This window comes from Carassius gibelio, chromosome A12 (genome assembly GCF_023724105.1).
Source record: "Carassius gibelio isolate Cgi1373 ecotype wild population from Czech Republic chromosome A12, carGib1.2-hapl.c, whole genome shotgun sequence".
NCBI lineage: Eukaryota > Metazoa > Chordata > Actinopteri > Cypriniformes > Cyprinidae > Carassius > Carassius gibelio.
In genome coordinates, this window is record NC_068382.1 from 15,576,839 (window position 1) to 15,604,246 (window position 27,408).

Consider the following 27,408-nt stretch of genomic DNA (forward strand, 5'->3'; position numbering starts at 1 on the left):
CAGGAAGCCTTTTCTAGCGCGTGAGTGAGTTACTGTATTGTACTGTGAATCTCGGGAGGGGGGCTACAAAAAAATCTATTCTTACAGAGATCCACTCCCCATATTTAACACATCTTAAGCCAGACTGCTTTTTAACAGGTCACAGGATTTAGATGTCGTTTTAATTCACATATTTATTTTGTTTTTATTTTAGTTTATGGTTTGGTTTTTTTAACACTCCGGGAGGGCAGAAATGGCGGCCAACATGTACCGGGTCGGAGGTATGTCCGTCTATATTCTGAATTAACGCAAGTCAAAACACAGACTGCACCGCAAGACCCGTCTGGCAGGCAGGGTCTCGTCTCAACGGAATCGCCGCAAACGGCCGCTCACTTTTAATCTCTAAACACGTGCAGTGTCCTTGCAAAAGAAAGCTATAACGTGGATGCAGAATATTTTGGGTTGTGATGTGGGTCAGGCCTCTTAAACTATCATAGCCGCACTAGCATATTAGCAAGCGGGCTATGTTGCTAGCTAGCCACATCATAAACAAATAATCATTACTCTATGTAAAACACACGGAAACACGCATATAGAGTCCGTTTCTTGTGGCTTTGATTGCACAGGAGAAAAGCGAGTTGTGTTTGCGATCTGGCCATGCCGATTTTTGATGCCGATGTTTTTCTTTGTGATCATTTGTTTCATTTTTTGGCACGTATCCATTAGTTACTGCTCCTCATTCGGCATGCAAGGTAGCAAAGCGAGCTAGCATTTAACAGCAACCCCGCACATTGAACTTCTGCACACTGATTCGCTGAAGCATTGTGAATTTGCACTATTATGAGGGCTATTTGTTGTCAAGCGTCTAATCATAAACACTTCTTTAATATAAAACTGTCGAGTCGTTTGTTTGGGAAATTAGCCGGCTAACGTTACACGCCGCGGAATCTGACATTGTTTCGTGGCGCCGTTAATACAGTGCCTTTAAAACAGAATTTGTAGCTTTAGGAGACTTTTAGAAAATCCACTGCCGTTTGAATGGAGCGTCTATGTATGTGACAAATCATTACATTTCACGGTTCTAATGTGACCCGTGTCTGCTCGGTTATGCAGCAGATACATGTATCGGAATGTGACACAAATGGCAGAATAAGGTTGCTTGCATGAATGTAATGTGTGTTTACAAGCATGCAATTGCGTATTCTTCACTGATTACTTGCCTTTGAGAAAAAGCGTTTTCTATATATACACCAAACATAAACAATTCATTACTTGGACTCAGTCAAGACCAAGTCTAAAGTCTTAGACTTCATTTTAACTGTATGTTGCAGTGTATTTTTATAAACCGGGGCAAGTAGGGTATTATAAAATGTACTATTTCTCTGAATTTCTTTCATTATCTAATGATAACTACTTTGGGAGGTATTGCTCGATTCCAAAGGTAGTTTTAGCTTTAATAACTTGCACTTTATGATTACTTTATTCATTAACCATTATATTATTCAGTGAGGGGGAGATCATTCAACTAAAAATATTTTTTTGCTAAGGGTTTTCTTATCTTAAATACCCTGTGGTCATTCTGAATATTTTCATTTTCTCGTTAAGTAAATTAATGAATTATGGTAATCCGTTAAATCTGGCCCTATTAGGCTGTATTGTAAGTTTCACATCATGAAAGGTCCCGTATTTGGTCAAATTTCCACATTTAGGAAACGTATTGTGGTTGAAGGTATAGGTAACATACTATTTTAAATATACCAACAATAATGAGTTGCACTGTTTTATGTAATGTGTATCCCATTTAGTCATTTGTTTTTTATATTTATTACAAAATAAGCCAGTGTGCCTATCTTCTTTTGCAGATTATGTCTTCTTTGAGAATTCTTCAAGCAACCCTTATCTGATCAGGCGAATAGAGGAGCTGAATAAGGTACATTTCCCTCAGGCCTAGGAGGGAGAAGTCTGGGTTAGTGGACACTGGGTGTACTGGTAGGGTGTCGACAAAACATTGTCATGACATTGACTCAAGCTCAGCCACGTCGCCCAAAGCCAATTTACTTGCATTTCCGTGTGCTTCTCCCTTCAGTCTGTAATTTCTCAAATACTTGTTTACTGAGAAACTGTATCTGTGTGAGATACGCAAAGCAGCAGACTGTAATCTGGGGTCCCTTAGAGAAGTAGGCTGTGGAGTGAAGCTGACATTTTTGTAAGATGTGTGTATTATGATCAAACAAGATTCAGCTCTTTAAATATTAAACACTGAGGGATTTTAAGTGCCCCTGTTATATCAGTACTCATAATGCACAATGCAAATTTTTTGTACTCTTCCTTCAATGTCATCACTTCTTCTGGTGACATGATGTATCTTTTGACATACCGTATTTTTCGGACTATAAGTTGCACCTGAGTATAAGTCGCATCAGTCCAAAAATACGTCATGACGAGGAAAAAACATATATAAGTCTCACTGGACTATAAGTCGCATTTATTTAGAACAAAGAACCAAGAGAAAACATTACCGTCTACAGCCGTGAGAGGGCGCTCTATGTTCTCAGTGGAAGACTACAGGAGCACTGAGCAGCATAGAGCGCCCTCTCGCGGCTGTAGACAGTAATGTTTTCTCTTGGTTCATTTCTCTCGGTTCATGTCAAATTATATTTGATAAGTCGCACCTGACTATAAATCGCAGGACCAACCAAACAATGAAAAAAAGTGCGACTTATAGTCCGGAAAATACGGTAATTGTCAAAAGAAAGGATTTAGTTGTCCGGCAAATTCAGTTCACTTGAGGTTGTTATTCTACCTTGGCCTTAGCATTCAAACAATCACCCTGTGGCCACTTGAGATGCACTCGGTCTACATTATCCTTCTCCCACAATCACTTCTAGATATTGATAGTCCTATGTATTAGTACAAAGGACGCCTTTTGGGATATTGATTGCATACTTAAAGAGAATAAGTAAAATCGAATGTACAGAAAACAAAGTACTGTATTTTTTGGACTAGAAGTCGCATTTATTTAGAACCAAGAGAAAACATTACCTTCTACAGCCGTAAGAGGGCGCTCTATGTTTATTAGGGGTAGACTACAGGAGCACTGAGCAGCATAGAGCGCCCTCTCGCGGCTGTAGACAGTAATGTTTTCTCTTGGTTCATGTCAAATTAATTTTGATAATTCGTACCTGACTATACGTCGCAGGACCAGCCAAACTATGAAAAAAAGTGTGACTTATAGTCCAGAAAATACGGAAAGCATCTTTAAGCCTTTTTTATAAGATATATGTGTTCATGAAGTCCAAATTTACATTCTGGCAATGTTGATACATTGTGGTACATGGTGAATTGTATTATACTTGTTTAAAAGCTGTCAGTTCGACATTTTAATTTCGTAGCATTAAATTACAGTATATCATATAATTTTCAGTTGCAAGTAGATGCATCTCTTTTTGGGTGGGCGATAGGACCAAAATCTTATTTCACTATACGAGTTGTTTTATTTCATTCCATTGTTAATTATTATATTAATTTTTTATCTCCTAATAATGATGTATTTCACAATATAGTTAAAGAAAAATCTAAGATCCAAATAATAATTAAGACCAATTCAATAAAATTTAAATTTCTTTAAATTTAAATAAATTCAATTTTCTTTTACTTTTTTTTTTTAGGTACAGTAGGTACTACTTGATTCGGAGTACTTAAGAAATGTTATAATATGCACAACAACAAAAAAACACACCTCTTAGTATTCACTATATGAATTAAATATCCATCTGTTCTTATTAAAACCACAAAAGTTATTCAGTTAAGGGCAGCTGGGTTCTTTTTCACAGTTTTCAACTTTTTAAGCACATCCTGCACTTTATTTTCTCTTTCATACAGGTTTCTTTATTGCTGTAATGTGTCAGAAACTTTTAAGCAATCCTTTGCTGTGTGGATATTTTACATACCGCGATATACACAACATAGCAAATCAATTTTGTATCATTGCCATAATACATATTGTCATACTGCCCAGTCCTAATATATTGTAACTGATTGTATTAGAATTTTTAATTGATTGACAGAAATAAATTAGTTGTATTATATTTATTATTATCTTGCTGAACTACTCCGTACCAAATCGAATCTTGTATTTATCAGGCGTATATTGTCAGATGCTCCTTTTAACCTCCTTTCAACTTGCTGTTGTCCTTTTTTCCGATTACTCCTCAGAGGAGTGCAGACACAGCATGTGTTGATAAATTCAACCCAGCACAGCTGATTAAACATAATAGACTGCAACCTCAGGTTCGAGCGATTTCAGTATTGATTAACAGACGTGTTAGGTTCACGGTCCCCAGATACTGTGTGAAGTTTCCTCAAGGTGACCTTATTTGTCGCTCCTTTCAGACTGCAAGTGGCAATGTGGAGGCAAAGGTGGTCTGTTTCTACAGGAGAAGGGACATCTCGCAGAGCCTCATCCAGCTGGCTGACAAACACGCAAGTGAGTATTTTCCAAGGCAATGTGAATATTATCGTCAAGGAAACCAAGGGCGGTTTGTGACGTGGCATGCATGAGTGGTTATTAGCATGATAATGATAAGTCACTTGAAATTGCTCATTTATATGCATACGCGTCTGTCTTCTAGAAAGTTAGCAGGATAGCTGTAATCACTGGAGTACCAGAACCAGATGCCTGTAATTGGGCAGCAGGGCTTTCTGATTTCCTAATGTTTCAGGGGCCCTCAACAAATTTGTCTTGATGAACTGGTCAAAATATGACAAGTTTTGCTTGACTCAGTGTTTCGATGTTGACTAAATATAAGACCGTAGGAAAAGGATAAGTGAGATGAATCTATGGGCTTGATGGCTAAGACCACCACTAGGCTTGATAAATAGCAGCACAGAATGTGGTAGTCTTCACATGCTTGCATAATACTGTATCATTTCCAATAAAGTAAACAAAGCCGACCTGAATAGTGTTTATGTCTCTGTTTCATTTAGGGACTGTTGGTCTCGTTTCACACTGTTTTCCGACAAGTGCCAAATCAAAAACAGTTGCTGTCATAAAAAGGATAGTTTTAGCTCTAAAACAGTAGTACAGTTTAAATATTTTTCAATTTTAAATATTTTTGTAAATGTAATTATTTGAATGTTCAGCAGCAGGATATCACATGATCCTACAGAAATTATTCTATAATGCTAATTCAAAACATTTATTTTTCTTTTTACTACTGTCAATTTTGAAAAGGGCTGTGCTGCTTAATATAATTGATGAAAGTGTATTGTTAAAGATTGTAGATTATAGCTAAAATTATACAATAACCTGTGCTGTCAGAGATATGAGGTGGTACTATTTTTATAACCAAGTATGTTATGTTGATGGATTTTTTTTTCTACAGATTGCAGTACATTACACTTTAATCATTTATGCTGGTCACCGTACAGCACCGTAAACCCCAAATGACAATCAAAAGGCCTTCTTCTTTAACATCTGCTTTGTGTATGCAAAAAGTATTTGCATTCGGCTGATTTGGTTGCTCTCCTCTTTTAATGTCGCCTCTAATGCAAACTGTCTGTAAAGTAAATATGTGTTGTTCTCATTTGTATGCCGCATGTGTGGCCATGCCTTTGACAAATTAGTATTTCCCTGTGTACAGAGGACCTGGAAGAAGAGAAGGAAAGCCCCGCAGAGCCCGAACACACTGAAAAACAGAAACATCAACTCCGCCACAGAGAGCTTTTCCTTTCCCGCCAGTACGAATCCCTCCCCGCCACACACATCAGGTAAACCCACGCACACATCTTATTGCTTCTAAATATCTGATAGTCCAAAACATGCCATTTAATTCTCAGTTAAAGTAAGATAACAGCCCCCATACCGCACAGCACAACCTCAGCCCACACCAGGCTGTGAGTCAGCATCCATTCTTTAACTGGCCAGTGGCACCCCAGGGCTTTTGTAGCACCTGCTGTGATTCAGGTGATAAATGCATTAGTGGCTTGTAGCCGGGTGGCAGTGGTTATAATCAAAGGGAAGCCTCCTATGAGAAATATTAGTGGTGCTGAGATTTGGAGAGGCCTGCTGTGAAATTGATATCGGCCTCCAAATAAAGGAAATGTCACTCCCTTTCTTCTTTCTTTGTTTCGTTTTTTCTTTTGGCTTCTGTGATCCATAAATATTGAACAGTCACAGTAGGGGGCTAGCTGGCCTTTACAGGGGATAATGGATTTTGTGTGGAACTGAACACATGTCAAGATTGAGTTCAATTTTATTCTTTTTGTTAGCTTTGTCACCTAATAAAGAAGATTCATGTGTCAACTTAAATTCTGCATACGTAAGTCACCGAGTTACTGATATTATATTTGCCAGTGGTCATTTTTTATGTTAAAATATTGTCTCCTAGGCAAGACTGTCTGTAGGTTTCCAGCCAATCACAAACCTCTTTTGTAATAAGCTACTTTGTCCAAAAAGTTTGAATTTTTATTTTATTTTTTATTTCAGTTTAATGTTGTTCGTATTTATTTTTAATGTAGTACACTTTTATTAAGATTGGTAGTATAAGTAAGTTTGAATAAATTTAAGACTTATTATGAGGCCATCTGGATGAGAACCACTTTCCTAAAATGTCTCTCATTAGAGAACTGAGAAGTCTGATTTGTTTTAGTCAATCAGTTCATTCAGTTGATGCACTACATTTTACAGTATTTTGTGTGTTAAATACTAATACTGTAATTTAACAAATTACGTTGATTGTCATTGAGTGTAGTTAGCTATCAAGCGCAAGGTTGGGGGTTCGATTCCCCGGGAATACATGATAGGTAAAAGTTGATAGCCTGAATGCACTGTAAGTCGCTTTGGATAAAAGCGTCTGCTAAATACATAAATTTAATTTGAATTGAAATCTTGCATTGGTAACAAGCCTCCACATGCTTTGTGGTGGCTGTTCCCAGATTTCAAGTGTTTAAGTCCCCAAATCCAAACCCCAAATTTGAATAAATCCATACATTTCCTGCCCAGTAGTTTACTTAAGCTTCTCAACCCAGCAACCATGTGCACACTCTCTCTCTGTAAATAATGGAAAAAGTGCTGATGAGCTAAAAACATGGGTAAACGTGAGTTGGGCATCAGTGATTTTTACTGAGATATTCTGCTCAAATAAAAGTGTAATAGAGCTAGTCTGTTTTCTTTCACACAGTTGTTCATGCTGTCTCTTTAAATTAGTTTCTTGTAGCTTGGGAAGCTTCAGTTTCAAAGTAGCTTTTTTTTTTTACTGTGCAGGTTGGATATAGATGTGGCAGTGTTCATGGTTAAACGCTCATTCGGAGGAGCACAGAGTGATTAGCATCAGTTTTCCAATAGCTCCATAATGCTTTTGTTCAGAGCGTTTTCATTGTCTGCATCTGTCTCTTATCGGTTTCCTCTCTGTGCCCTTTCTCCTTTAATTTCCTGAATATTATTATAGTCCTCTCACCCATCTGCTCTTTTCTCACCTTTTCATCTTTGCCCGTCACCATCACACACTCACACATTGGTCTGTAATCTTGCACCTAGTGTCTCCCCCTTCCTCTCCCGTTTTACTGTGCAGTGGATTAGAGGATCTGTGGAGACAGCTGGATGCAGAACATAACACATGGGGCTGCGTGTTTAATCATTTCTTATCTTTTTTCTTCTGGGGTGGTGGAAATAGGGGGAAGTGCAGTGTGGCCCTCCTGAATGAGACCGAAGCCGTGCTCTCCTACCTGGATAAAGAGGTACACAAGTTCTGTCTTTAACTGCTGTTTTGTATCTTAATTAGATGTCTTATTTAAGTCCTTTTTTGTCTGCTGCTTTCAATGTCTCATTCTTTCTCAGGACACATTCTTTTACTCATTGGTGTACGACCCCACACAGAAGACACTATTGGCTGACAAGGGGGAGATTCGTGTTGGTCCACGATTTCAGGCTGATGTCCCTGAAATGCTACAGGAAGGTTAGTGTGTATTATTTATCATGAATGGCAGTTGGGTTTAAATATTATGAATATTTTGCTGCACTGTTTTTGTCTCTGTGATAAAGCTCAAACTAGAGTCTTTGGTGCGAGTACAGTCAGTAAATCAGAATTGTGTTTGCTTGGCTGGTGGAGCAAATTTGAAAGTCCAAAGTCCAAAGCAATAACTAATTCATAATCGGATCTTTACTTCTTTTGTCTGTGTAGCCTTCAAGAATATGACAAGATGTTTCCCCACACAAAGCAACAATTTTGTGTTCTTTTAAACAGCATCTTTCACTGTCTGTTGGTCTATTTGATCTGAGCCACAGTCACTAGTCGGATCCCCATTAGTCTCGGGCACAGACACACACCCATGGACCATTGGCTGAACTTCTGATGCATATGGCATACAAAATTAACACTTCAGGAGTTTCAAAGTCATCATTGGATTGGTTGAATTCTACAGGATTTTTAGGAGATATGTGTTGCGTTCTTTAAGATTTCGCCCAGAAACAAAGATGCCATGATGCCAAACCCCCTCATGTTCGAAGAAAGCTGTTGTGTTTGCAACTGTGACAATGAGTACTCATCAGGATCAAATATATGCTGGATTTTCAAAAGTATGTGAAATATGAAATGTTTGTAGTGTACACTCTTTAAAAAACATCCAAGAGTATTGCACTGTTATTGTGGGCTTCATAATTTGATGCGGCACAAAACGAAACATGATTGGTTGCTTTACCTGTCAGTCATATGGCCAATTGGGTGGTCCTTGGTCATTCAAAGTCTGACAGTCAGACTGAAGGTCTGGCTATGTGAGACTAGACCCCATTGGTGGTTCTTTGGTTAGCATGTTGAATGCGCTGGTCAGCTTAGTGAAATGGTGCACAAGTACCACTTGAACTACTGTCACCTGCTGGTATGGAGTTCTTTTTTTCTCACACAAATGCAGAATGTACATGACTGTAGTTTCTGTGGTGTGTTCAAGCTATACTTCTTGGCTTGAATGTGGGCGACATAATGCGACACCACAGTTAGCTTCTGACGCCACTAGTTCTTTGATGTTGGATTTCAGTTTGATTTAAATTGAGATTCATGGCTTTATTTTTAAGTCATGTTTATGTTTGGGGGCTGGGAGGCGATTTATTTTGGGTTTAAGCTGTAAAGTTTTTTTGCTCTTGAAATAGTTGTCTCATGGGGTTGGTTTGCTTAGTTGCAGTCTCTCAATTTTACAATTAAGGGTTAGGATTGTGAGCACTGGTGCATCAGAAGGACAACTGCACATTTACAGTATCGCCATGTTTACCGGTCAAGTGTGAAATTGCTCTTCTACCGGTCTGTGACCCCAATATGAGTGTAAATCAGTGACCCTGCTCCTCTCCCACAACTTACTAAAATGTCCAGGCAACAGCTCCCATTATCTGTAATGAGAGGCCAGTGAAAGTGTGAGGAAAGCACTTTTCAGGTGTTGATTTAGACATGTCCTGCTTTTAGAGGATCTAAAACTTTTCCATCCACATTGACTAGATGGATACAGAGTTCTACTTTTTAAAATGATAACTTTACAGTAAGGAAGGACATTTGATCTGAACCTACATATTCTGACCTTCTCATTTTGCATACTTTTTTCACCCAAATACAAATGATAGTTCAGCATTTACACAATGTACACAAAGGATAAAGTGCCTTGCTCTTCATTCAAATGGCAGGCTGGTGGGCTGATGATAATAATGCCTTTCATCATCATCGTTCTTCATGAACTTGCTAAACAGGCTATCTTCCATCATTACCTAATGGCAGGTTTGATTTACGTGTTAATTCCCATCGTTGCCATGGGAACAAGTTGCCTGGGTTGTCTTGACAGAATTGTTGATGGTAGATTTTACCCTCTGGTTTTACACAGCCAGCTCTGATGAATGAATTTTTCTTTTTAGGAGAACCTGATGAAAGAGACCAGTCCAAACTGGAGATGAAGATTTGGGACCCAGATTGTCCGCTGACCAACAAACAGATTGACCAGTTTCTTGTGGTTGCTCGGTATGTTTTTGCAATTCTGTAAATGCAGGTGTCAAACACTGAAATTGATTAATATTACCATGAACTATATATTGATTTTGTTGTTTAAAAACAAAAAACCAATTTGGCTTGTCTCTACAGTCTATTTGATTCTGAATATCCTTTGAATTTCAGTGGTACAATGCTTTTATCAGCAAGGGTCAGGTCTCTAAAGTCTCTGCATAAAACATTGTGGTTGGCACACACCATGTTAGTGATCCAAACATTGTTTCTTTATAGCAAAAGGGACAGTATGATTAAAAATACCCAACTTATGTGAGAGCTTGTGAATTAAAATCAAATCAGGGAATCTGTATAGTTTAAATTTGTACCGAACAATCACATCACCCTCTCTCAAAACCCAACCCCCTCACTCTCCATGACTCCATCAGAACAGATCTGTTTTTGGGTTGTGAACTGCCAGTTGGGAACCACTACTGAAGAAGACACTGGAAACTGTGTCAATGAGGAAACCGATGGCATAATTAAATTTGCATGTTGAATCTGGTGATCTGTGTGCAGAGCGGTTGGTACTTTTGCTCGAGCGTTGGACTGCAGCAGCTCCGTCAGACAGCCCAGCTTACACATGAGTGCCGCGGCAGCCTCACGAGACATCACACTGGTACCCATCCTATCAGCACCATCTGTCTCGCTCTATATATCCAATGGAGATGTTAAAAAAACCCTGATTAATTATCTCCTCTGTCTTACTTTCTTAAGTTTCATGCCATGGACACTCTGCACCGGCACGGCTATGACCTCTCCAGTGCTCTTAGTGTGCTCGTTCCTCAAGGAGGGCCAGTGCTGTGCCGGGATGAGATGGAGGAATGGAGCTCGTCAGAGGCAAACTTGTTTGAGGAGGCACTGGAGAAGTACGGCAAAGACTTCAATGATATCCGGCAAGATTTTGTGAGTATGCACAGAAAGCAGGGATGGGGGAAGAATTGATTTTATGCATTGCGACTCTTATTAAAAAAAAAAAATGATTCCAACACTATTGATCAAAGGTTTGCGGTCGGTAATAATTTAAAAAAATGTTTTTGAAAGAAGTCTGTTATGCTCACCAAGGCTGCATTAATTTAATTAAAAGTACAGTGCAAAATGTTAATATTGTAAAATATTATTAGAATTTAAAATACATTTTAAAATGTTTTCCTCTGTCATGAATTTTCAGCATCCATTACTCCAGTCTTCAGTGTCACGTGGTGCTTCAGAAATTACTCAGATATAACGATTTGGTGCCCAAGATACTTATCAATGTTGAAAACATTTGTGCTGCTTAATATTTTTGTGGATAAAGGATTCTTTGAAGAAATTAAAATTAGAAAGAACAGCATTAGTTTGGAATATAAATCTTTTTGTAACAATGTAAATGTCTTTTCTTTCACTGTTGATCAATTTTATGCTTCCTGGCTTAAAGTATACATTTTTATAAAAAGAAAAAAAAAAAATCAAACTTGTGCCAAAGTTTTGAACAGAAGTGTACTCTGGACAAAACATTACAGATGAGAGAGAATGCAGTGGCCAAAAAAATGTATGATTGATATGATCGTATAAATGTGTCAGTGCAGCTGTATTTTTGTGTGAAATGTTTACACTCAATTTTGCTGTGTGCTACTTGGCTACTAAAGATTAAAGACGTCAAGAATAATTTTTGAATTCAATCGTGAGATGCTTCAAGATTCTCACCCCTGGCAGATAGATGTCTTAAAAGGTGCTTTGGGTAAAAGAAAAACAGTTTAAAATGGATTGTTACATGTGGTACTGTTGGAAAAACATAAAATCACAATTTAGATGAGCAAAGTAGAGAATGACACTTTAACTGAGAGAGTAGCAGCAGAGATGAGGTGATGTGAGGCTGAGAAAAGGGAAGATTGGACCAGCTGAAAGGGTTTGATTTGGAGCATTTTGTTGCTTCTTGACCTACCGGAGCACATTTGAGCCGTTCCATCAGAGACAAGGGTACTTATTTGTATGGGAGCTGGAGTAAGAGCTTTGGTGTTTGGGTGTGAACACAAGGAAAAGTTGTTTTCTATTTCTCTGAGAAATGGGATTTCTTTACTCTGGGGCTTTATTTCTCAAAATGGATTGAAAAAGAACTGCACTTCTACTGAGCCACTTTGTAGCACACAATAAGAATAACTTGTTCAAGAACAACAACTAGTCCAATAGAGATTGCCAATGTGGGGTGGTTTAAATGCTGCACTGGTTTTCTCTTACTCTTTGTTTCCCTTTCGGTTTTAAAGCAGTAATCAATAGTGATTGATTTGTGCTGTGATTAATAGATGGAGAGGTTATTATGTGAGTATAGGAGACCATAAGTCTGTAAGTGGACATCCATGACATGTGGAGTCCCACAAGGCTCAATTCTTGCACCGCTGTTGTTTAGCCTGTATATGCTCCCACTAAGTCAAATAATGAGAGAGAACCAAATTACCTAGATTTACCTAGCCTTATCCCCAAATGACTACAGTCCCATTGACTCCCTCTGCCAATGTATTGATGATATTAACAGTTGGATATGGCAGAACTTTCTTCAGTTAAACAAGGAAAAAAACTGAAGTCGTTGCATTTGAAAAAAAAAAGATGACGTTTTCAAGGTCAATGCATACCTTCTAGGGGTCAAAAAGCTAAAAATCAAGTCAGGAATCTTGGTGTGATTCTGGAGACAGACTTTAGTTTCAAGAATAAGATGTTTTGTTTCCAGTCAAGACTTAGAGAAACTTGTTCATGCCTGGCTTTATCACAAGCAGGGTGGACTATTGTAATGGTCTCCTCACCGACCTTGACAAGAAGACCATTATACAGCTGCAGCTCATCCAGAACGCTGCTGCCATGATTCTGACTAGAACCAGAAAATCTGGGCATATCACACCAGTCCTCAGGTCCTTACACTGGCTTCCAGTTACATTTAGGATTGATTTTAAAGCACTTATTAACTCATCTATAGATCACTCAATGACCTAGGATCGAAATACATTGCAGATATGCTCACTGAATATAAACCTAACAGACCACTCAGATCACTATGATCGAGTCAGTTAGAAATACCAAGGGTTCACACAAAACAAGGGAAGTCCGCCTTTAGTTATTATGCCGCATTTTTAAATCACTTTCAAAGTTTTTATATTCCTTGTTTTATTTTTGTGATTATTTTTTTCATGATTATTTTACTTTCTTTATGTAAAGCACTTTGAATTACCATTGTGTATGATATGTTCTATATAAATAAACTTGCCTTGCCTAGATAGGAGGATTTAAAACATGCAATGTTCAAATATCTAATTGAGCTTGTTTGGTTGATTCTGCATTCATTCTGTACATGTAGTTCTTGACATTTAAATTTCAAGTAGTCAGATTTTTCTATTATAATTATTCATAAAATTGCATTAAACTGTGGTAAAAAGTTAATCATAATGTTAATCATAATGTTACATTTTTAACACCTTGACAAAGTGCATGTTGTCACGTCCCCATATACAGAATGAGGCAAATTAAAAAGATTAAAAAAAAAGAATTGTATAACAAGGGCTACGTTTCTCACTTAATTTTTCAGTTAAACATGTTTGTAATGTAATATTTCTCATTGTTTTATAAAACTTTATTTGGTTAAAACGTTAAGCGTTTGGTTAATTTTGTTTTAAACACAACTTAAGCATAACAGTTAAGAAGATTGTAAAGCATGGATTCATGGAAAAGAACTGTAATCTAATGATTTACATCCTTATTCCTTACTGGGTTCAAAAACGAAAAAAAAAAAAAAAAAGGCAGAAACCAGCCACTAAAAATACATCACAGCACCTCAGGATGTTAATCTAAATGTTCTTCATAACACCAGCTGTCAGCACAGAACACCTCTGTGTTCATTTTTATACTCTGCTCACCCTCGCATAGATGCGGGCCAAAAGTGGGGGCTCGGCCAGCTTTATATTAAGATTTTTAAAAACCCCATCTCATGCACGTTTCCTTGCGCTCAGCAGGTGCTCATGAATAATCATGTGCTGCTGCATGTGATTCTAGACATATCACACTCAGAAATTAATATTCCATAAATTCTGACCCCTTAAAAATTGAAGACAAGAGCTGTATCTTCAGTGAGACACTGGTTTGTGACGTCTTAAATAACCTGTGTTTTATTTCAGCTTCCTTGGAAGTCGCTGACCAGCATCATTGAGTATTATTACATGTGGAAAACCACAGACAGATATGTTCAGCAGGTGAGCAGTGTTTTAGTATAAATAGTTGAAGAAGCTTTGCTATACTTTAATAAATTAACTTGAATTAAATCTCTTTCTCTGTTTGCGGTCTTTGATCTCACTTAAAGCATATTATTATCATTCTGTGCAGAAACGACTGAAGGCATCTGAAGCAGAGAGCAAACTGAAGCAAGTCTACATCCCTACATAGTGAGTTTTAGCATCTGTTAAATATCAGTTTTACCAGAGCTGTGTACCATTCACATGATTCAGATAGCCTTTTATATTCGGATCAGTCTCAGCTGCATCTCCAGTGACCATGTCTATAGACCCTCCTGTAAAAGATTATATTGTGAAATCTAATTAGCTTTTTGCCTCACAGCAACAAACCCAATCCTAACCAGATCTCCGTCAGTAATGGCAAAATGGCAACTGTGAACGGTGCAGCGGGCACAGGCAGTTTCCACACAGCCGGAGGCGGTCGTGCATGCGAGAGCTGCTTTGGTGAGTAAAGACCCTCTTCGCCTAATTCGAGTCAACCCAGCCGTCCAGTCAATTTCACTGTTTCACCCAGAGGACACGTCACACCTCCTGTAATCAGTGGGACTGGATACTGCAGTTTCACCCTTTTATCTTCCAATCAGATCAGTCAAAGCTGCCACATCAAAATCTGTGTGATCAGCAATGATTAGTCTGGATCAATATTGCTTTTTTGTAATGAACTCACAGTGGGGAGCATAACGGTTATTTCATTCCTCTCAACGCCTAATTCTATCATTGTGTTGGACATTGCTTTATATTTCTCTTTAGTTTGCAATTACATTTTCATGAAGGGTGAGTGTTCCTTTAGACAGACTTAGTTATACAGAATTAATTGAATAGGAAGGAGATTTTCCTGAACAAGAATATAACACATCAGGCATAATTAGACCTTGCAGTGCACTTCTGGGTCATTCATTTATTCTTCTCTGTTTACAGCCGTACAGTCTGCTCAGTGGTACTCGTGGGGTCCTCCTAACATGCAGTGTCGCCTATGTGTGTCCTGCTGGATGTATTGGAAAAAGTATGGTGGCCTGAAGATGCCAAGCAGAGCTGAGGGGGCAGAGGAAAAAACGCCGCCAAGCCCTGCACCCAATGCAAGTACTATTCTGACAGTTTGGATCTGCATTGAGGCACATCTTTGTTTTTTTTAATGAATAATTTAATTCCACAAGGATGCATTAAATTGTTCTGAAGTGACAGTAGTGACATTTATAAAATCACTGTTATTTGAAACAATGCCCTTCTTTTAAACTCTCTGTAACACTTTTATAGGGAGCGGTTCTTACTGTTATCTAGTTGCTTATTATTTACATATTGTATGTTTATTAGTACTTAGAATGCACATGTACTGCATGAACATATTCTCCATTCCTAATCGTACACAGTACCTAAACTTTCTATTCGTAAAAGAATACTTAAAATGTTTTCAATAAGAAATTCTACTGGTCAGTATTTAATTCTTGTTCATAATATATAAAATTATGCATTGTTAAAAATGTATTCATAGGAACGAACATTAACCTAAATGTAAAATATTATAAAAAAAAGACTTTTCATTGCCTGCATATTTTCTCTATTGGATTTAACTAATGTTATTGAAAAGTGTTATCATTGTACGAATGTCATTTTAAAAAAAATATTTTTCAGAGTCAAAATTAACACACATTGTAAAATAAAAACACATTGTGATTGGCACAAAAACCTATCATCCTGGACGTGAATGAACAGTGGTCAAGGAGACATCAGATCTCGTCTCAAAACTTTAAATAAGCCGTTGATATTCTTTCACTTTCTGCTGTTTTCCCACCGTTCCTCTTTATTTTGATAGTTTTTCTTATATTAATCCTTCATTTCTTTCATTGTCTGTCTCTTCACAGGAGGTGCGTTCTCGTGGCCATGGCGCCCGTCAGTCTTCCCACATGGTTCCGATAAGGAACAGCGGCAGTCCCAAATCGTCCACTAAGACTAAGCAGGCGTTCCTCTTGCAGGCCACACGCCTCACCAAGCTGGCGCGTCACATGTGCCGCGATCTCATCAGACTGCGCCGGGCCGCGCGCCGCCCATTTGTGCCCATTAACTGTGGTGCCATAAAGGCGGAGTGTAAGAGCTCTTTAAATTCCTAACTTCAGCCTCCCGTGCAAACACACACAACCACCCACACTGTCCCACCCGCTCTGTTCCCCGACCACACCTGTCCACATCTTGCTGTCATTCCTCCCATCCATCTTGTCTTGTACGGTTTTTATTATTATTATTATTATTATTGTTATTATATTTTATTATATTTTTGGTTTTTGTATTCTCCCCACCCCATTTCCAATAAAGACTGCCTGTCCTCCATATTTTGTGTTTCAATCATCTTTTCATTTCAAATTGAACGCCCCCCACACACTAAGGATTTTATGATGTTTAAAGGGAACATAAGCACATTTTTTAGCACTTCTCTCAGTTTGCTGAAGAGAGTTTTGTATGCACACATCACACACACACAAAGACTTAGAAGATGCCCTGTTATGCCTGATTTATCGTACATTGTAAATTTACTTGACATGCATATCGTAGCCTGAGCCTTATATTTATAAAAAGATTCAATGGGAGACTTGAAAAACTTTGCCTTAAGAAAGCTATATTTTGCACACTGATGTACTTAAATGACTAAGGGTTCTGGTGTAAAGTTAAATATATATATATATATTTTTTGTGAATTTGTGAATAGTCACTCTTAGACTGGACAAAAAAAAAGACTTCATGGCTAGTCTAGAGTGTTTGACAATAGTTTGTGGTGTTGGGACATTCTCAGTACAGTTGGTTTAGGCAGAAGGATTATTTCGCTATTGCACAGAACAAACACCCTCTAATGTCAGTCTGTGATCTTTCTTTAATTTTAGTTAATTTCCAAAAGATTATACCCAAAACTGCTTGATCAAACCTAAAAACATAGTACAGTTCATACAAGGAAATACACTCATTCAACATGTACATGTTTAACTTGAAGCTTTTGGCTTTTTTAAATTTACATTTTTACTGACCCATTATAAAATGTGCATTTTATTCTTTAACTGATATCAAATTAATTATTAGGGTTAAGAAGAAAAAAAAATCATAGTGGTCTGTTTTACAGAAGATTTACAGTTCAAATACTATCCCCGTCAGAAAAATGTTAAGAAATATGTATCTTCTGAGTGTGGATTATAATTTTTGTTGTTACCACTGAACTGCCTCTGAATACAGTTTCATCACTGATTGTACAGAGAACATTCCCTAAGGGAAGAATATGTCTATATTTTATTTTAGCAGACTGCTATACAAAACAATATTTCATGAGGTGGAATAGCTAAATGAATTATTACATGTGCAACCGATCAATCATTTGGTAGCTTAAGTTGACAGGCAGTTCAGAGGCATGTATGCATGTAATAAGATGATGAAGTGTTGTTAAAGTAATTTTTCTATTGTGCTTTTCAGTAATGCCAGGATGATGGACTATCAGTCTCATTTTTGGTGCGGTTTATGATCTAATTAATTAGATGTTCAATAAGTTGGAAAGCGGTGTTTACGAAATATTGAGTCATGCAGTTGGAACAAGGGTAGACATAAATTCCCTTTGTTATTCTAATATTTAAGATCTGAAGTTTGTTCTCTTAAGAGTTTGCACACAAGTCTGTAATTTGTCAAAAGCCCAATTTCAAAATGTTGAGGAAGTTGGTCAATAGCAGTGAATGATTAGCACTTTGTGTCTTGGGAAGTGTTACGTTGGCACTGAAAAGAGAAATGGCCCTTGACCAGCAGTTTTAAAGGGAAGGATCTGCAATGATGGCAATAATTTAAGATTTCTGGGGTTCTTAAATGATTTGTTTTATTATTTTCCATAGAGTGCATGTGAGTTGATTTTAATTAATAAAACACTGAGTTGCAATGAAAGGGAACGATGCATCTCATATTTTTCAAATACATCACAAACTCAACACCCCCGAATATGCAACACAGTTTTAAACAAGCCCAAAGATGAGGTTACAGATCATGGTAGCCAGGCCAGCTGTTTCCTCTTGACAGGCACTTGTAAATAGGTCACTTTTACAGGGAGTCGATTCCAAACACCTGCTCCGCATCTATCCAATCGAAAGTTTTTCCACTCAGTTTTTGCATTGCCCCCATTCCCATCAAGTGAAACCTCCATTCTATGCTTCCATTCCACCTCTGTCTCCACCCCAAACACGTCTGTATGTATCCCCACCCATAAGAAGTTGTTCTGACGTGTCCTGAAGCACGAAGGACCCTGGTGGGGGCCGCATGCTCTTTGGTTTGTCTCTCTCTTTTATTTTTCTTTGTGTGAATGTCTTGTGGGCAACCAAAACACAAATAAAACCATGGCTGAAACCATCCTATCTGAGTCCTTGTAGTTTCATGTGTCTCGTGTACCTGTCCATCACTGTTTTGCACGCACACCGACAGGCCAAGCAGAGCAGCAATCATGTGACCTCTCCAACAGCATGAACTCCATCGGCTCCTGTCTTGCCTTCACGCACACACACTCATACGAAGTCACTGTGAATGCAACATTGCATTTGTTTTCCTCTTTCCAACCTCATCCAACATGCTAGCTAACAAGGTTATGTTCAATATCTTGCCTGCCCATCAGAGATTGTGCATGTTAATCATGAAATAATCCGGTTCAGTGCGTTGAAATGTGGCATACAAAATTACACTATGAATCATAAGAGTTTAATAAAACACATTGGCAACAATGAGGATTCAAAGGTGAAGAAAACAGTTCGTTATGCACATAAAAGTCAGAGAACTGCTATTCTAGCACTTCCCCAAAGGCACGGGTTCATTCAATTGAATGGATTTTGTGTCAGTAGATAATGCATCACCCAGTTCAGCGATGTTTTTTCTCCACATTCGATATATTGTTGAAGGGGTAATGAATTGGAGTTAAATCGGTATATCTTCAAGACAGCTTCTCTCCAGGTTTGCCAAGTCGACAAGAAGAACTGCTTGAAGAGAATGGCTTTAAACAACTTGCACTCCTCTGGAGTTTTAATGAATTTTAAAACGAACCAAAGAAAGTTGGAGTGATTTTAATGAGTTCACTGTGGTCAGATCAATGTTCTGGAGTTCAGCGGGAAGAAATATGTTCACTAGGGCCTACAGAACGAACCGAGCAGTAAATGAGATTTGACTCTGCTTGCTGCTCCCATGAAAATCTTTGCCTGGTCAGAAAGATTAGTCACCGCAGGGTTGGTGTATCACCGCGGCATCCATCAAGCCGGCCTGTTCGGAATGCCTCATGTTGGTGTCTAAGTGTGAATGTCTCTGTCTTGCTCTTTGACTTGCTTCTATCTCCGTTTGTCTGTTCTGTACTCCCGGTCGATGAATAGATATGATCCGGGTGTCAGAGGGCATGACAGGGCGACCTATGAAGCCCAAATCTTCCCCGAGGAGCACCCTGACCAGCATCTTGCAGTATCTTGGTAAGCCACACAACATTAGAACTGCCTCCATTGAGCAGTAACCCTCAGATCACAGTGAATTCTGTTATTTCAGAGACTCGTCCGCCAACCCATGTTCAACGGCCACATCGCACCCCTGGCCTACAGGTGCAGCCCCCACGACGCCTACTTTCATCTCTTCCCAGTCATGGCCCACATGGCATGTTGGGAAAACGGAGCTATCATCACCACAGCAGGGTTGAATCTGCAGAAAGGAGAGCCAGTGCTCCAGGACTAGGTGGGTTTACAGTTAAAATACATAGCACTCTTAAAAAGAATAGTTCCAAAACGGGGGTTTTGTCAGTGATGCTATAGAAGACATAGAATAACCTTTTCAGGTTCTTCAAAGAACATTCCAGCTTTTTTGACACAATCTTTATTCACTTTTTAAAATAAAGCTTCCAAAAGGAAGGTTTTGCAGTGCTTTTTGGTTCCTCAAATAACATGCAAACAGTTCTTAAAAGAACCATTGTTTTGTTTTTTAAGTGTGAAGAACATGTTAATAATCTAAAGAACCTCCTGATGTTAATAATATAACCACACTTCTTTTTTTTTCTTTTTTTTTGTCATAGAAAATCCAGCCCATATTGCGGGACCCATTCTGGTAAGTAACAATGACTTGATACACTGAAATCACCAACGCTATCTCACGACCAATTCGTACGTATTTTACGAGGTGGCTTATTTGTACGAATTTGTACGACCTCACTCATACGATTTTATACGACCCCAGTGACGGTTAGGTTTAGGGGCGGGGTTAGGTGTAGGTCATTCGTACAAATTCATACGAATTGTACGAATTTCCGTGAGATCGGGTTGGATATCACTGGTTTAGACTAAAGCAGCTAGGTCTCATATATTATTAGTGTCTTTTTCATCAGGACTGGAAGACAATGACTTTCTAGCATTTGTGTTGCTGAGAGTGAGAGATTCTATCTTATAACATATTCAAATGCAGATACTGTTGGTGCTGTGAATTGGTTCAAGTGACAGCTTCAATCTCCAGCCTCAGAGGTTTCTCACAGATTATTGCGGCTGGGTGAGATGGAAATGAGAAGTGAGAGACAGCAAACAAACATAAAGCCGCTCACTGTTCGTCCATGAGATGAATAATGTAAATATAGTGGATGGATCTTCACCTTATTTTTGCCCTATCATTTCTAAAACTGAAGTAGATTAAAAATTGCTTTATTGTTTATCTCTGTACATATTATTTGCGTCTTGTGGGACCAAACAAATGTATAGATGCCGGGTTGAGTTTGAAGCTAGGACACCAATATAAGAATACTGCTTTGTTATTAGAGTGTTAGGTGTGTGTGTGTGTGTGTGTGTGTGTGTGTGCTTCTTGTGATTTAAAAACTATTACAAGTCTGTTCTGTGGGGAGTAACTAAGTTAGTGAGAGAGACACCAACAAGGTTAGAATAATAACCAGCCACTGGTTACCTTTCACTAAGAAAAATGATCAATTTCAAAAGAAAAAAAAACTTAAACCTATAGCAACACTAATTAAATATATGTGAATTTTTTTTTGACAAGGTGCTCTTCCAACTTATGATTTTTATTTTTAATTTTTTTTTTATTTTATTTATTTATTTTTTTTTGCATTTGAGACTCCTGAGCTTCTATGCATCTTTTATGCTCACTATAAAATGAATACTGAAGTCCTCTGAGGGCATATAGTCAGTCAGTAACTCTTTTACAAAAGGTTTGCAAAAGTGCATCAATGGCCAGCAGTATTTTGAAATATTTTTGAGATTCCCATCTCCTTCCCTCTTTTAGCAGCATAATGGAAGCGGCACTGGTGCCTCCAACCTCCGTGGCAGTGGCCTGATGCTCCGCAAGAGACGACCTAACTGGATCGATGCTCCCGATGACAGCTTCTTCCTGGTTTCCCGAGAGACGAGGTGTGCAAACTGACCTCGCTATCCATTTTGCCAGTATTTCCCATGGCGTTGCATTGCTCAAAAACCCAAACTGGGACACTGAAATACACTTTTGAGCACGATCATATTGGTTAGGTTTGGTTAGCTTATTTGGTTAGGCCTGTATATAACCTAGAGAACAATTTAATAGAAAACAGCAGGGCAGACACACTCCATGTCAAAAAGCAGTCCTTACCTTGTTCTTCCAATGATTGGCACCTGCAGAGATTATCCCCTGAGATGGTTTGACACATCTGATTAAGTTTCCATCATTTTGATTCAACCTTCATCTAAGAGTGACTGATCTTGGTGACAAGGATTGGCACATGTGTAATTACTGCATTGGTCATACCCAGTGACAGAGGCGGGTGAGAGGGTCTAAGCTGGAGTTGTCAGTGTAGGAAATGGGCGAGTCAATCTCGGATGTCAGGGACAATTTTTCAATAACTGAGATCCTATAATTAACAATACCCATGATCCCATTAATCTGTGGTGGCATGGAGAGACAACAACAACAACAAAAACTTATGATTTTTGATGCAGATTGAGGTTAGTTTTAATCCAGAGAGATGAGACTCCACAGGTAACTCAACACTTCACAAACACACACACTACCGGTCAAAAGTTTGAACACACAAAACTTTTTATGTATTTATTCTTTAGATTTTAAGGATTCTCATAATCCTTAAACCCATTGTGCTTAAATGCTTGAAAATAGCATCATTTTTTTTTATTATTATTATTTATTGTTTATTATTTTGCTTTGCTTTGCTTTTTTTTTTTAGTTTAGTTTTTAATTTAATTTAGTTTTAATTTAATTTAGTTTGTGTCCAAACTTTCGATCACCAGTGTACTTGTCTCACTTCCTTGCAGGGTTATGCAGACCTTTTTTTATTCCCTTATAACAATGTAGAGTCTTAGCAACATTTATCAGTAGAGTTGTTCGGCAGAGTTATTTAGACTGGAGATGGTCTCTCCACAGCCATCCTCCATCATTTTGCAGTAATATGATGAAAAGATTAACTTATTATTTGCTGGTAATTCTCAGTCAACTGAAAAAGCAATATGAAAGGATTAGGAGCTGCAGACATTAAAGTCTCACTTTACCAAATATGTAAGACTGCATGAATTTAACACATCCACAATGCTAATGAAATCCCTGTTTGCTTTTGGAGTTTACAGTAGGCTGGATGTGAAGTGTTTCTTAAGTTCTAGTTAGATTCTGATTAAATTAAAGTTCAAATGAATTGCAAATGAAGATGTTATTTGGAGCAGTGGGAATTGGACACATGATTTGCCCTGTTGTTTCATGGATCAAAATGTTTTGACTATTTTTAGTGACTCTTTGCTTGTCTCGTTTTGTTGCTGCAGCTGTTAGACACCTGAACATGGTAAGATCACATGCACTGCACACCAAGCCTAAACCACATTACCTGTGGAGTCTTGCAACATGTATAAAATGTATGACCGAAAGAGACACTCGATTAACACCCTTCTGGTGGCTTTTGACGCCTCAACCTGCAAAATGTGTTTTTATGCTTAATGTTGATCAGACAGACAGAAGTCAGATAGTCATAATAGTTCACCCACAGCAGCAAGGGATTGGTTTTAATATCTTTGGCATTGAGGAGTAGGCGTGAGCTGGAGCTTGAAGAAAAATGCCTCGCCACAGCAGCCATATCCAAATGAGCTATGACTTGCACAGCTCCCTATGGCCTCCAGCACTGGAGCAGATTCTAGGCTAAATTAAGCCCCCCTGCTCTGAAAAAAAAATAGCCTTTAACTAGGCAAGAGACCCAGGGACAAATGAGATCTGGTCTGGGGCTCAGCCTGGTTTACACCAGACTGGCAGGAGTCTCTCTGGCTGAAATGGTACTCTAATGCTTGAGTTGATGTTAAAATAGATAGCAAATATATTAGATTTGAATGTTTCTCATTCTGGACTATTTGCAGAATTAAAAGTTTGCTGTTGCTTTGCAAAGGAATTAATCAAATGCATCAGTGGTAAACGCATACAACCTAATCATAGTCATATCAAGGCTCTATGGTGGTGATGAATGTATTTGTGTTAATGTTGCGTGATTTATAATGTAAACACATGTGCTATAAATGCAAGCACACATACTGTACACAGAAAATTCTAGCACATCATTATTCATTTGTTGTTCTTTCATTATTGCCAATCTAATCTTAGGGCTGTCCCCTGTGGATGCCTGTCGCCCTCATTCATTTTGCTTGAATATTAGACCCAGGCAATTCTTTCATTTCTCTTTGTTATATGGACCTGATCATGAATAGGGCATTGTTTATGTCACTAAGCCATGTTGATTAATGTTATTTTGCTTAAAGGGTTACTCCACCCCAAAATGAAAATTTTGTCATTGATCACTTACCCCCATGTCATTCCAAACCTATGAAAGCTTTGTTTGCATTCAGAGCACAATTTAAGATATTTTGGATGAAAACCGGGAGGCTTGAGAAGACGAATACGGGTATGGAATGACATGGTGGTAAGTGATTAATGACAAAATATTCATTTTGGGGTGGAGTATCCCTTTAATAATTACGGTCACACTTTATTTTAGGGTCCAATTCTCACTATTAACTAACCATTAACTATGACTTTTGCCTCAATTAACCCTTTATTTGCTGTTTATTAATAGTTTATAAGGTAGTTGTTAAGTTTAGGGTATTGGGTAGGATTATGGATGTTATGCATTATATGTACTTTATAAGCACCAATAAACAGCCAATATGTTAATAATAGACATGCTAATAAACAACTAGTTATTAGTGTGAATTGGACCCTATACTAAAGTGTTACCATAATTACAATCTCTTTTATCTGCAACATTTCGAGGTAAACAAAATTGTACTATGTGGTTCACACAGGAAAACCAAAGCTGTACAGTTTCAATTTAAATTCCTTTCTTGATATTTTACATGCAAGTAAATGTGATCATTCACCCCTCACATTGCAAAGCTTCCAAAATATGTTAAAGGGGGGGTGAAATGCTCATTTTCACTGAATATCCTGTTAATCTTGAGTGCCTATAGAGTAGTACGGCATCATTCATATCTCCAAAAAGTCTTTAGTTTTATTATATTTATAAAAAAAAAATAGTCTGTGTTGATTTTTTTCGGAAAAACATGAGCCGCTGGAGGCGTGACGTGTGGGCGGAGCTAAAGAATCACGAGCGCGAGTAGGCTTTCTTGTTGAGAGCGTTTGGAAGTTGTGACATTACCGTGAGGAACAAAAAACATCATCCAAAACAAACAATGGCTAACAGTCAGATTCAGCCGTTTATTTATGATCCAGAATCAGATCCCGAGGCTGAAACTGAACGAGAGCAGCAGCAGCAACGACTCACTCCGAGCGGGGCTCGAACCCGGGTCTCTGGCATGGGAGGCAGACGCACTAACAAGGAGGCAGAGATATTTTAAGCAGTTTTACTCACCGCCTGCGGTTCCAACACACGATCGTGACCCTTTTTCGTTGTGATTGCATCATCCTTAAGAAATAAACGATACGCAAATCCGTAGTCAAACTGGGCCTTGTTTGTAAAACAAGCATTTTCGAAATGCAGGGAACAAACAAAAACACTTGCAACAACTCCGTTGATGCTCTGTAAAAATAAACTCCGTCCACTGGTCCCTTAATGTTTTTTTTTTTTTTTTTTTTTGGTAATCTGTGCAGGGTTGTCTTGCCCTTGCAACCAAAAACACACTTCTTTTGTGACATTTCGCGACGCTCTCGCTCTGATCAGTGATTGTCTGTGTTCAGCCTCAGTGCTCTGCTATACGGGAGCGCGCGCTCTTCTCGGAGAAGTGCCCTTAGGACCCATATAAGGAAATTCCGCTCCATCTAACGTCACAAAGAGCCATACTCGAAAAAAACTTTCCGAAACTTGTGACAAACCGGAAGGAGTATTTTTGGAACAGAAATACTCCTTCAAACGTACAACTTAATTTTTGAAACTTTGTCCATGTTTAGCATGGGAATCCAACTCTTTAACAGTGTAAAAAACTCACACAAATTATTGCACAGCACAGGGGATTCCATGATACTTACATTCTAAATTATTCCAATGACTCGTTACAGTTGTACTTTAATAATTTAAAATATATAATCAATACCATATATATTTTAAATATTTAATAATTAATACACTACTCTGTTCAAAAGTTTAGCTTGGTGAGATTTTGAAAGAAGTCTCTCATGCCCAATGAGGCTGCATTTGATCAAAAATAAAGTAATATTGTGAATATTATTACAATTTAAGACAATTAAAAAATGTTTTTCTATAAAATGTAATTTATTCCTTTTATGGAAAACATTTTCAGGATCATTACTCTAGTCTACAGTGACACATGATGCTTCAGAAATCATATATTAATATTTTGCTGCTGTTATTTAGGAAATAAAAAAAAAAATACAACTACCAGGTCCGTTAAATTAGATTTCAAGGATAACAATATTTTTTTCCTTATATCTTGTATTGCTTCATCAATTATAGTAAAAATACATACATTTATCCAGTTCCATCACAAATCAAACCAAAAAAAGTACAATTTGTGTACTGTTAAATGTAAGTTTTGAAAGATTACATTCTTGAAGACAATGATATGTTGTGTTTTATCTTCCTGTTCCTCTCAGGAAAGCCAGAAGGCTGCTCTCCCGTTCACAGTTACGAAGAGCGTGTAGACAGCCATGTGAGCAGATCAGCCTGCGCAGGGTCCCCCAGGGGCCAGCGCAGGTGCCTGTCCTGGCGCCCCCTCACCCCAGTTTACGGATGCGAGGCCCAATCGTCATCCATGACTGACCCACATCTGCATTGTTCCCTCAAGCCTGTTCTGTCACTTTCTCGTTTGCTGCATATCTCTGCACTGCACAGGCAACAAACCACTAAGACACACAACTTATTCTGTATATCCGACTTCTTCTTGAACTTTCGCTTCCTCTTCAGGACAAAAGGCTCACAATGATAAAGCACTTAGCTAATGACCCCGTCTAAAATGATGCTTGTATATTCAGAATTCTCTTGGACAGCAGCCTGAAGCCCTTGTTTTCAATATCTTCCCAAGAACTGATTGCTCATTAAGTTTCAATACAAACACTTTTACCATTCAGCAGCTTATAACATTAGCTCTAAGCACTTGTTTGATGAGAATCCATGGCTTTGGGAACTAAACTTACAGGGTTCCACAAGTGGCCTTGCCACAAATGTGTATCATGTACAGATCAATGCTGACCACTCAACAGACTCTTTTGGGAAGTGTTAGTGTACTCTTTGTAAATTCAGTTAGCTCTGCATTGAATGGTTTCCTTTATTTATCTATGTCCTCTGTGCGTATCATGACAAGTACAAGTTTGTGTGCTGTTTTTATATTGTGTTAATAATCGAGGACTGGATTGTATGTTGAGTAACTGGCTATTAGGTGGTCTTAACTGAGAGCATGTTCAATAGATTCTTTTAGCTGGAGATGTTGTAATGATTTGTGGAGTCTTTGCAACTCTTAAATATTCATTCAGGACTTTAAGGTTCTGTTCCCCTGGACATTGAAGACTCTTTCAGATGCCAGTAATACCCTTTGGATGTTTTTAAGGAAGAAAATCATTGGCTTTTTTGAATTCAAAGGGCAATGTGACAGCATGTGACAGTAAATAATAAGCTATTTTGTTTTCTATGCCTCATACTTTTCTGTTGTATTTCATTGTGTGTCACACATTTACTGGAAAATGCTAAATAAAAAAAGCGCAGGACA

The 27,408-nt window shown here is 38.2% G+C and overlaps 1 protein-coding gene across 6 annotated transcripts; it reads left to right on the top strand.

The window, feature by feature from the left end:
- On the top strand, nt 1-27,408 carry LOC128025272 (metastasis-associated protein MTA3). 6 transcript variants are annotated; one of them, XM_052611469.1, is made up of 20 exons: nt 295-731; nt 1,842-1,909; nt 4,372-4,465; nt 5,622-5,748; nt 7,653-7,716; nt 7,817-7,934; nt 9,869-9,971; nt 10,512-10,611; nt 10,710-10,898; nt 14,132-14,206; nt 14,337-14,395; nt 14,568-14,689; nt 15,164-15,321; nt 16,105-16,327; nt 19,609-19,701; nt 19,775-19,957; nt 20,292-20,323; nt 21,500-21,624; nt 23,014-23,033; nt 26,300-26,435. In XM_052611469.1, exons 1-19 carry the CDS (start codon nt 650-652, stop codon nt 23,018-23,020), a joined length of 2,022 nt encoding a protein of 673 aa, XP_052467429.1. In that variant the 5' UTR covers nt 295-649; the 3' UTR covers nt 23,021-23,033; nt 26,300-26,435. The 6 variants fall into 6 exon arrangements, with proteins under 6 accessions (XP_052467431.1, XP_052467428.1, XP_052467425.1 ...); XM_052611470.1 differs by having other exon boundaries at nt 21,503-21,624; XM_052611471.1 differs by lacking the exons at nt 295-731; nt 23,014-23,033 and adding an exon at nt 1-260 and having other exon boundaries at nt 21,503-21,624; nt 26,300-27,408.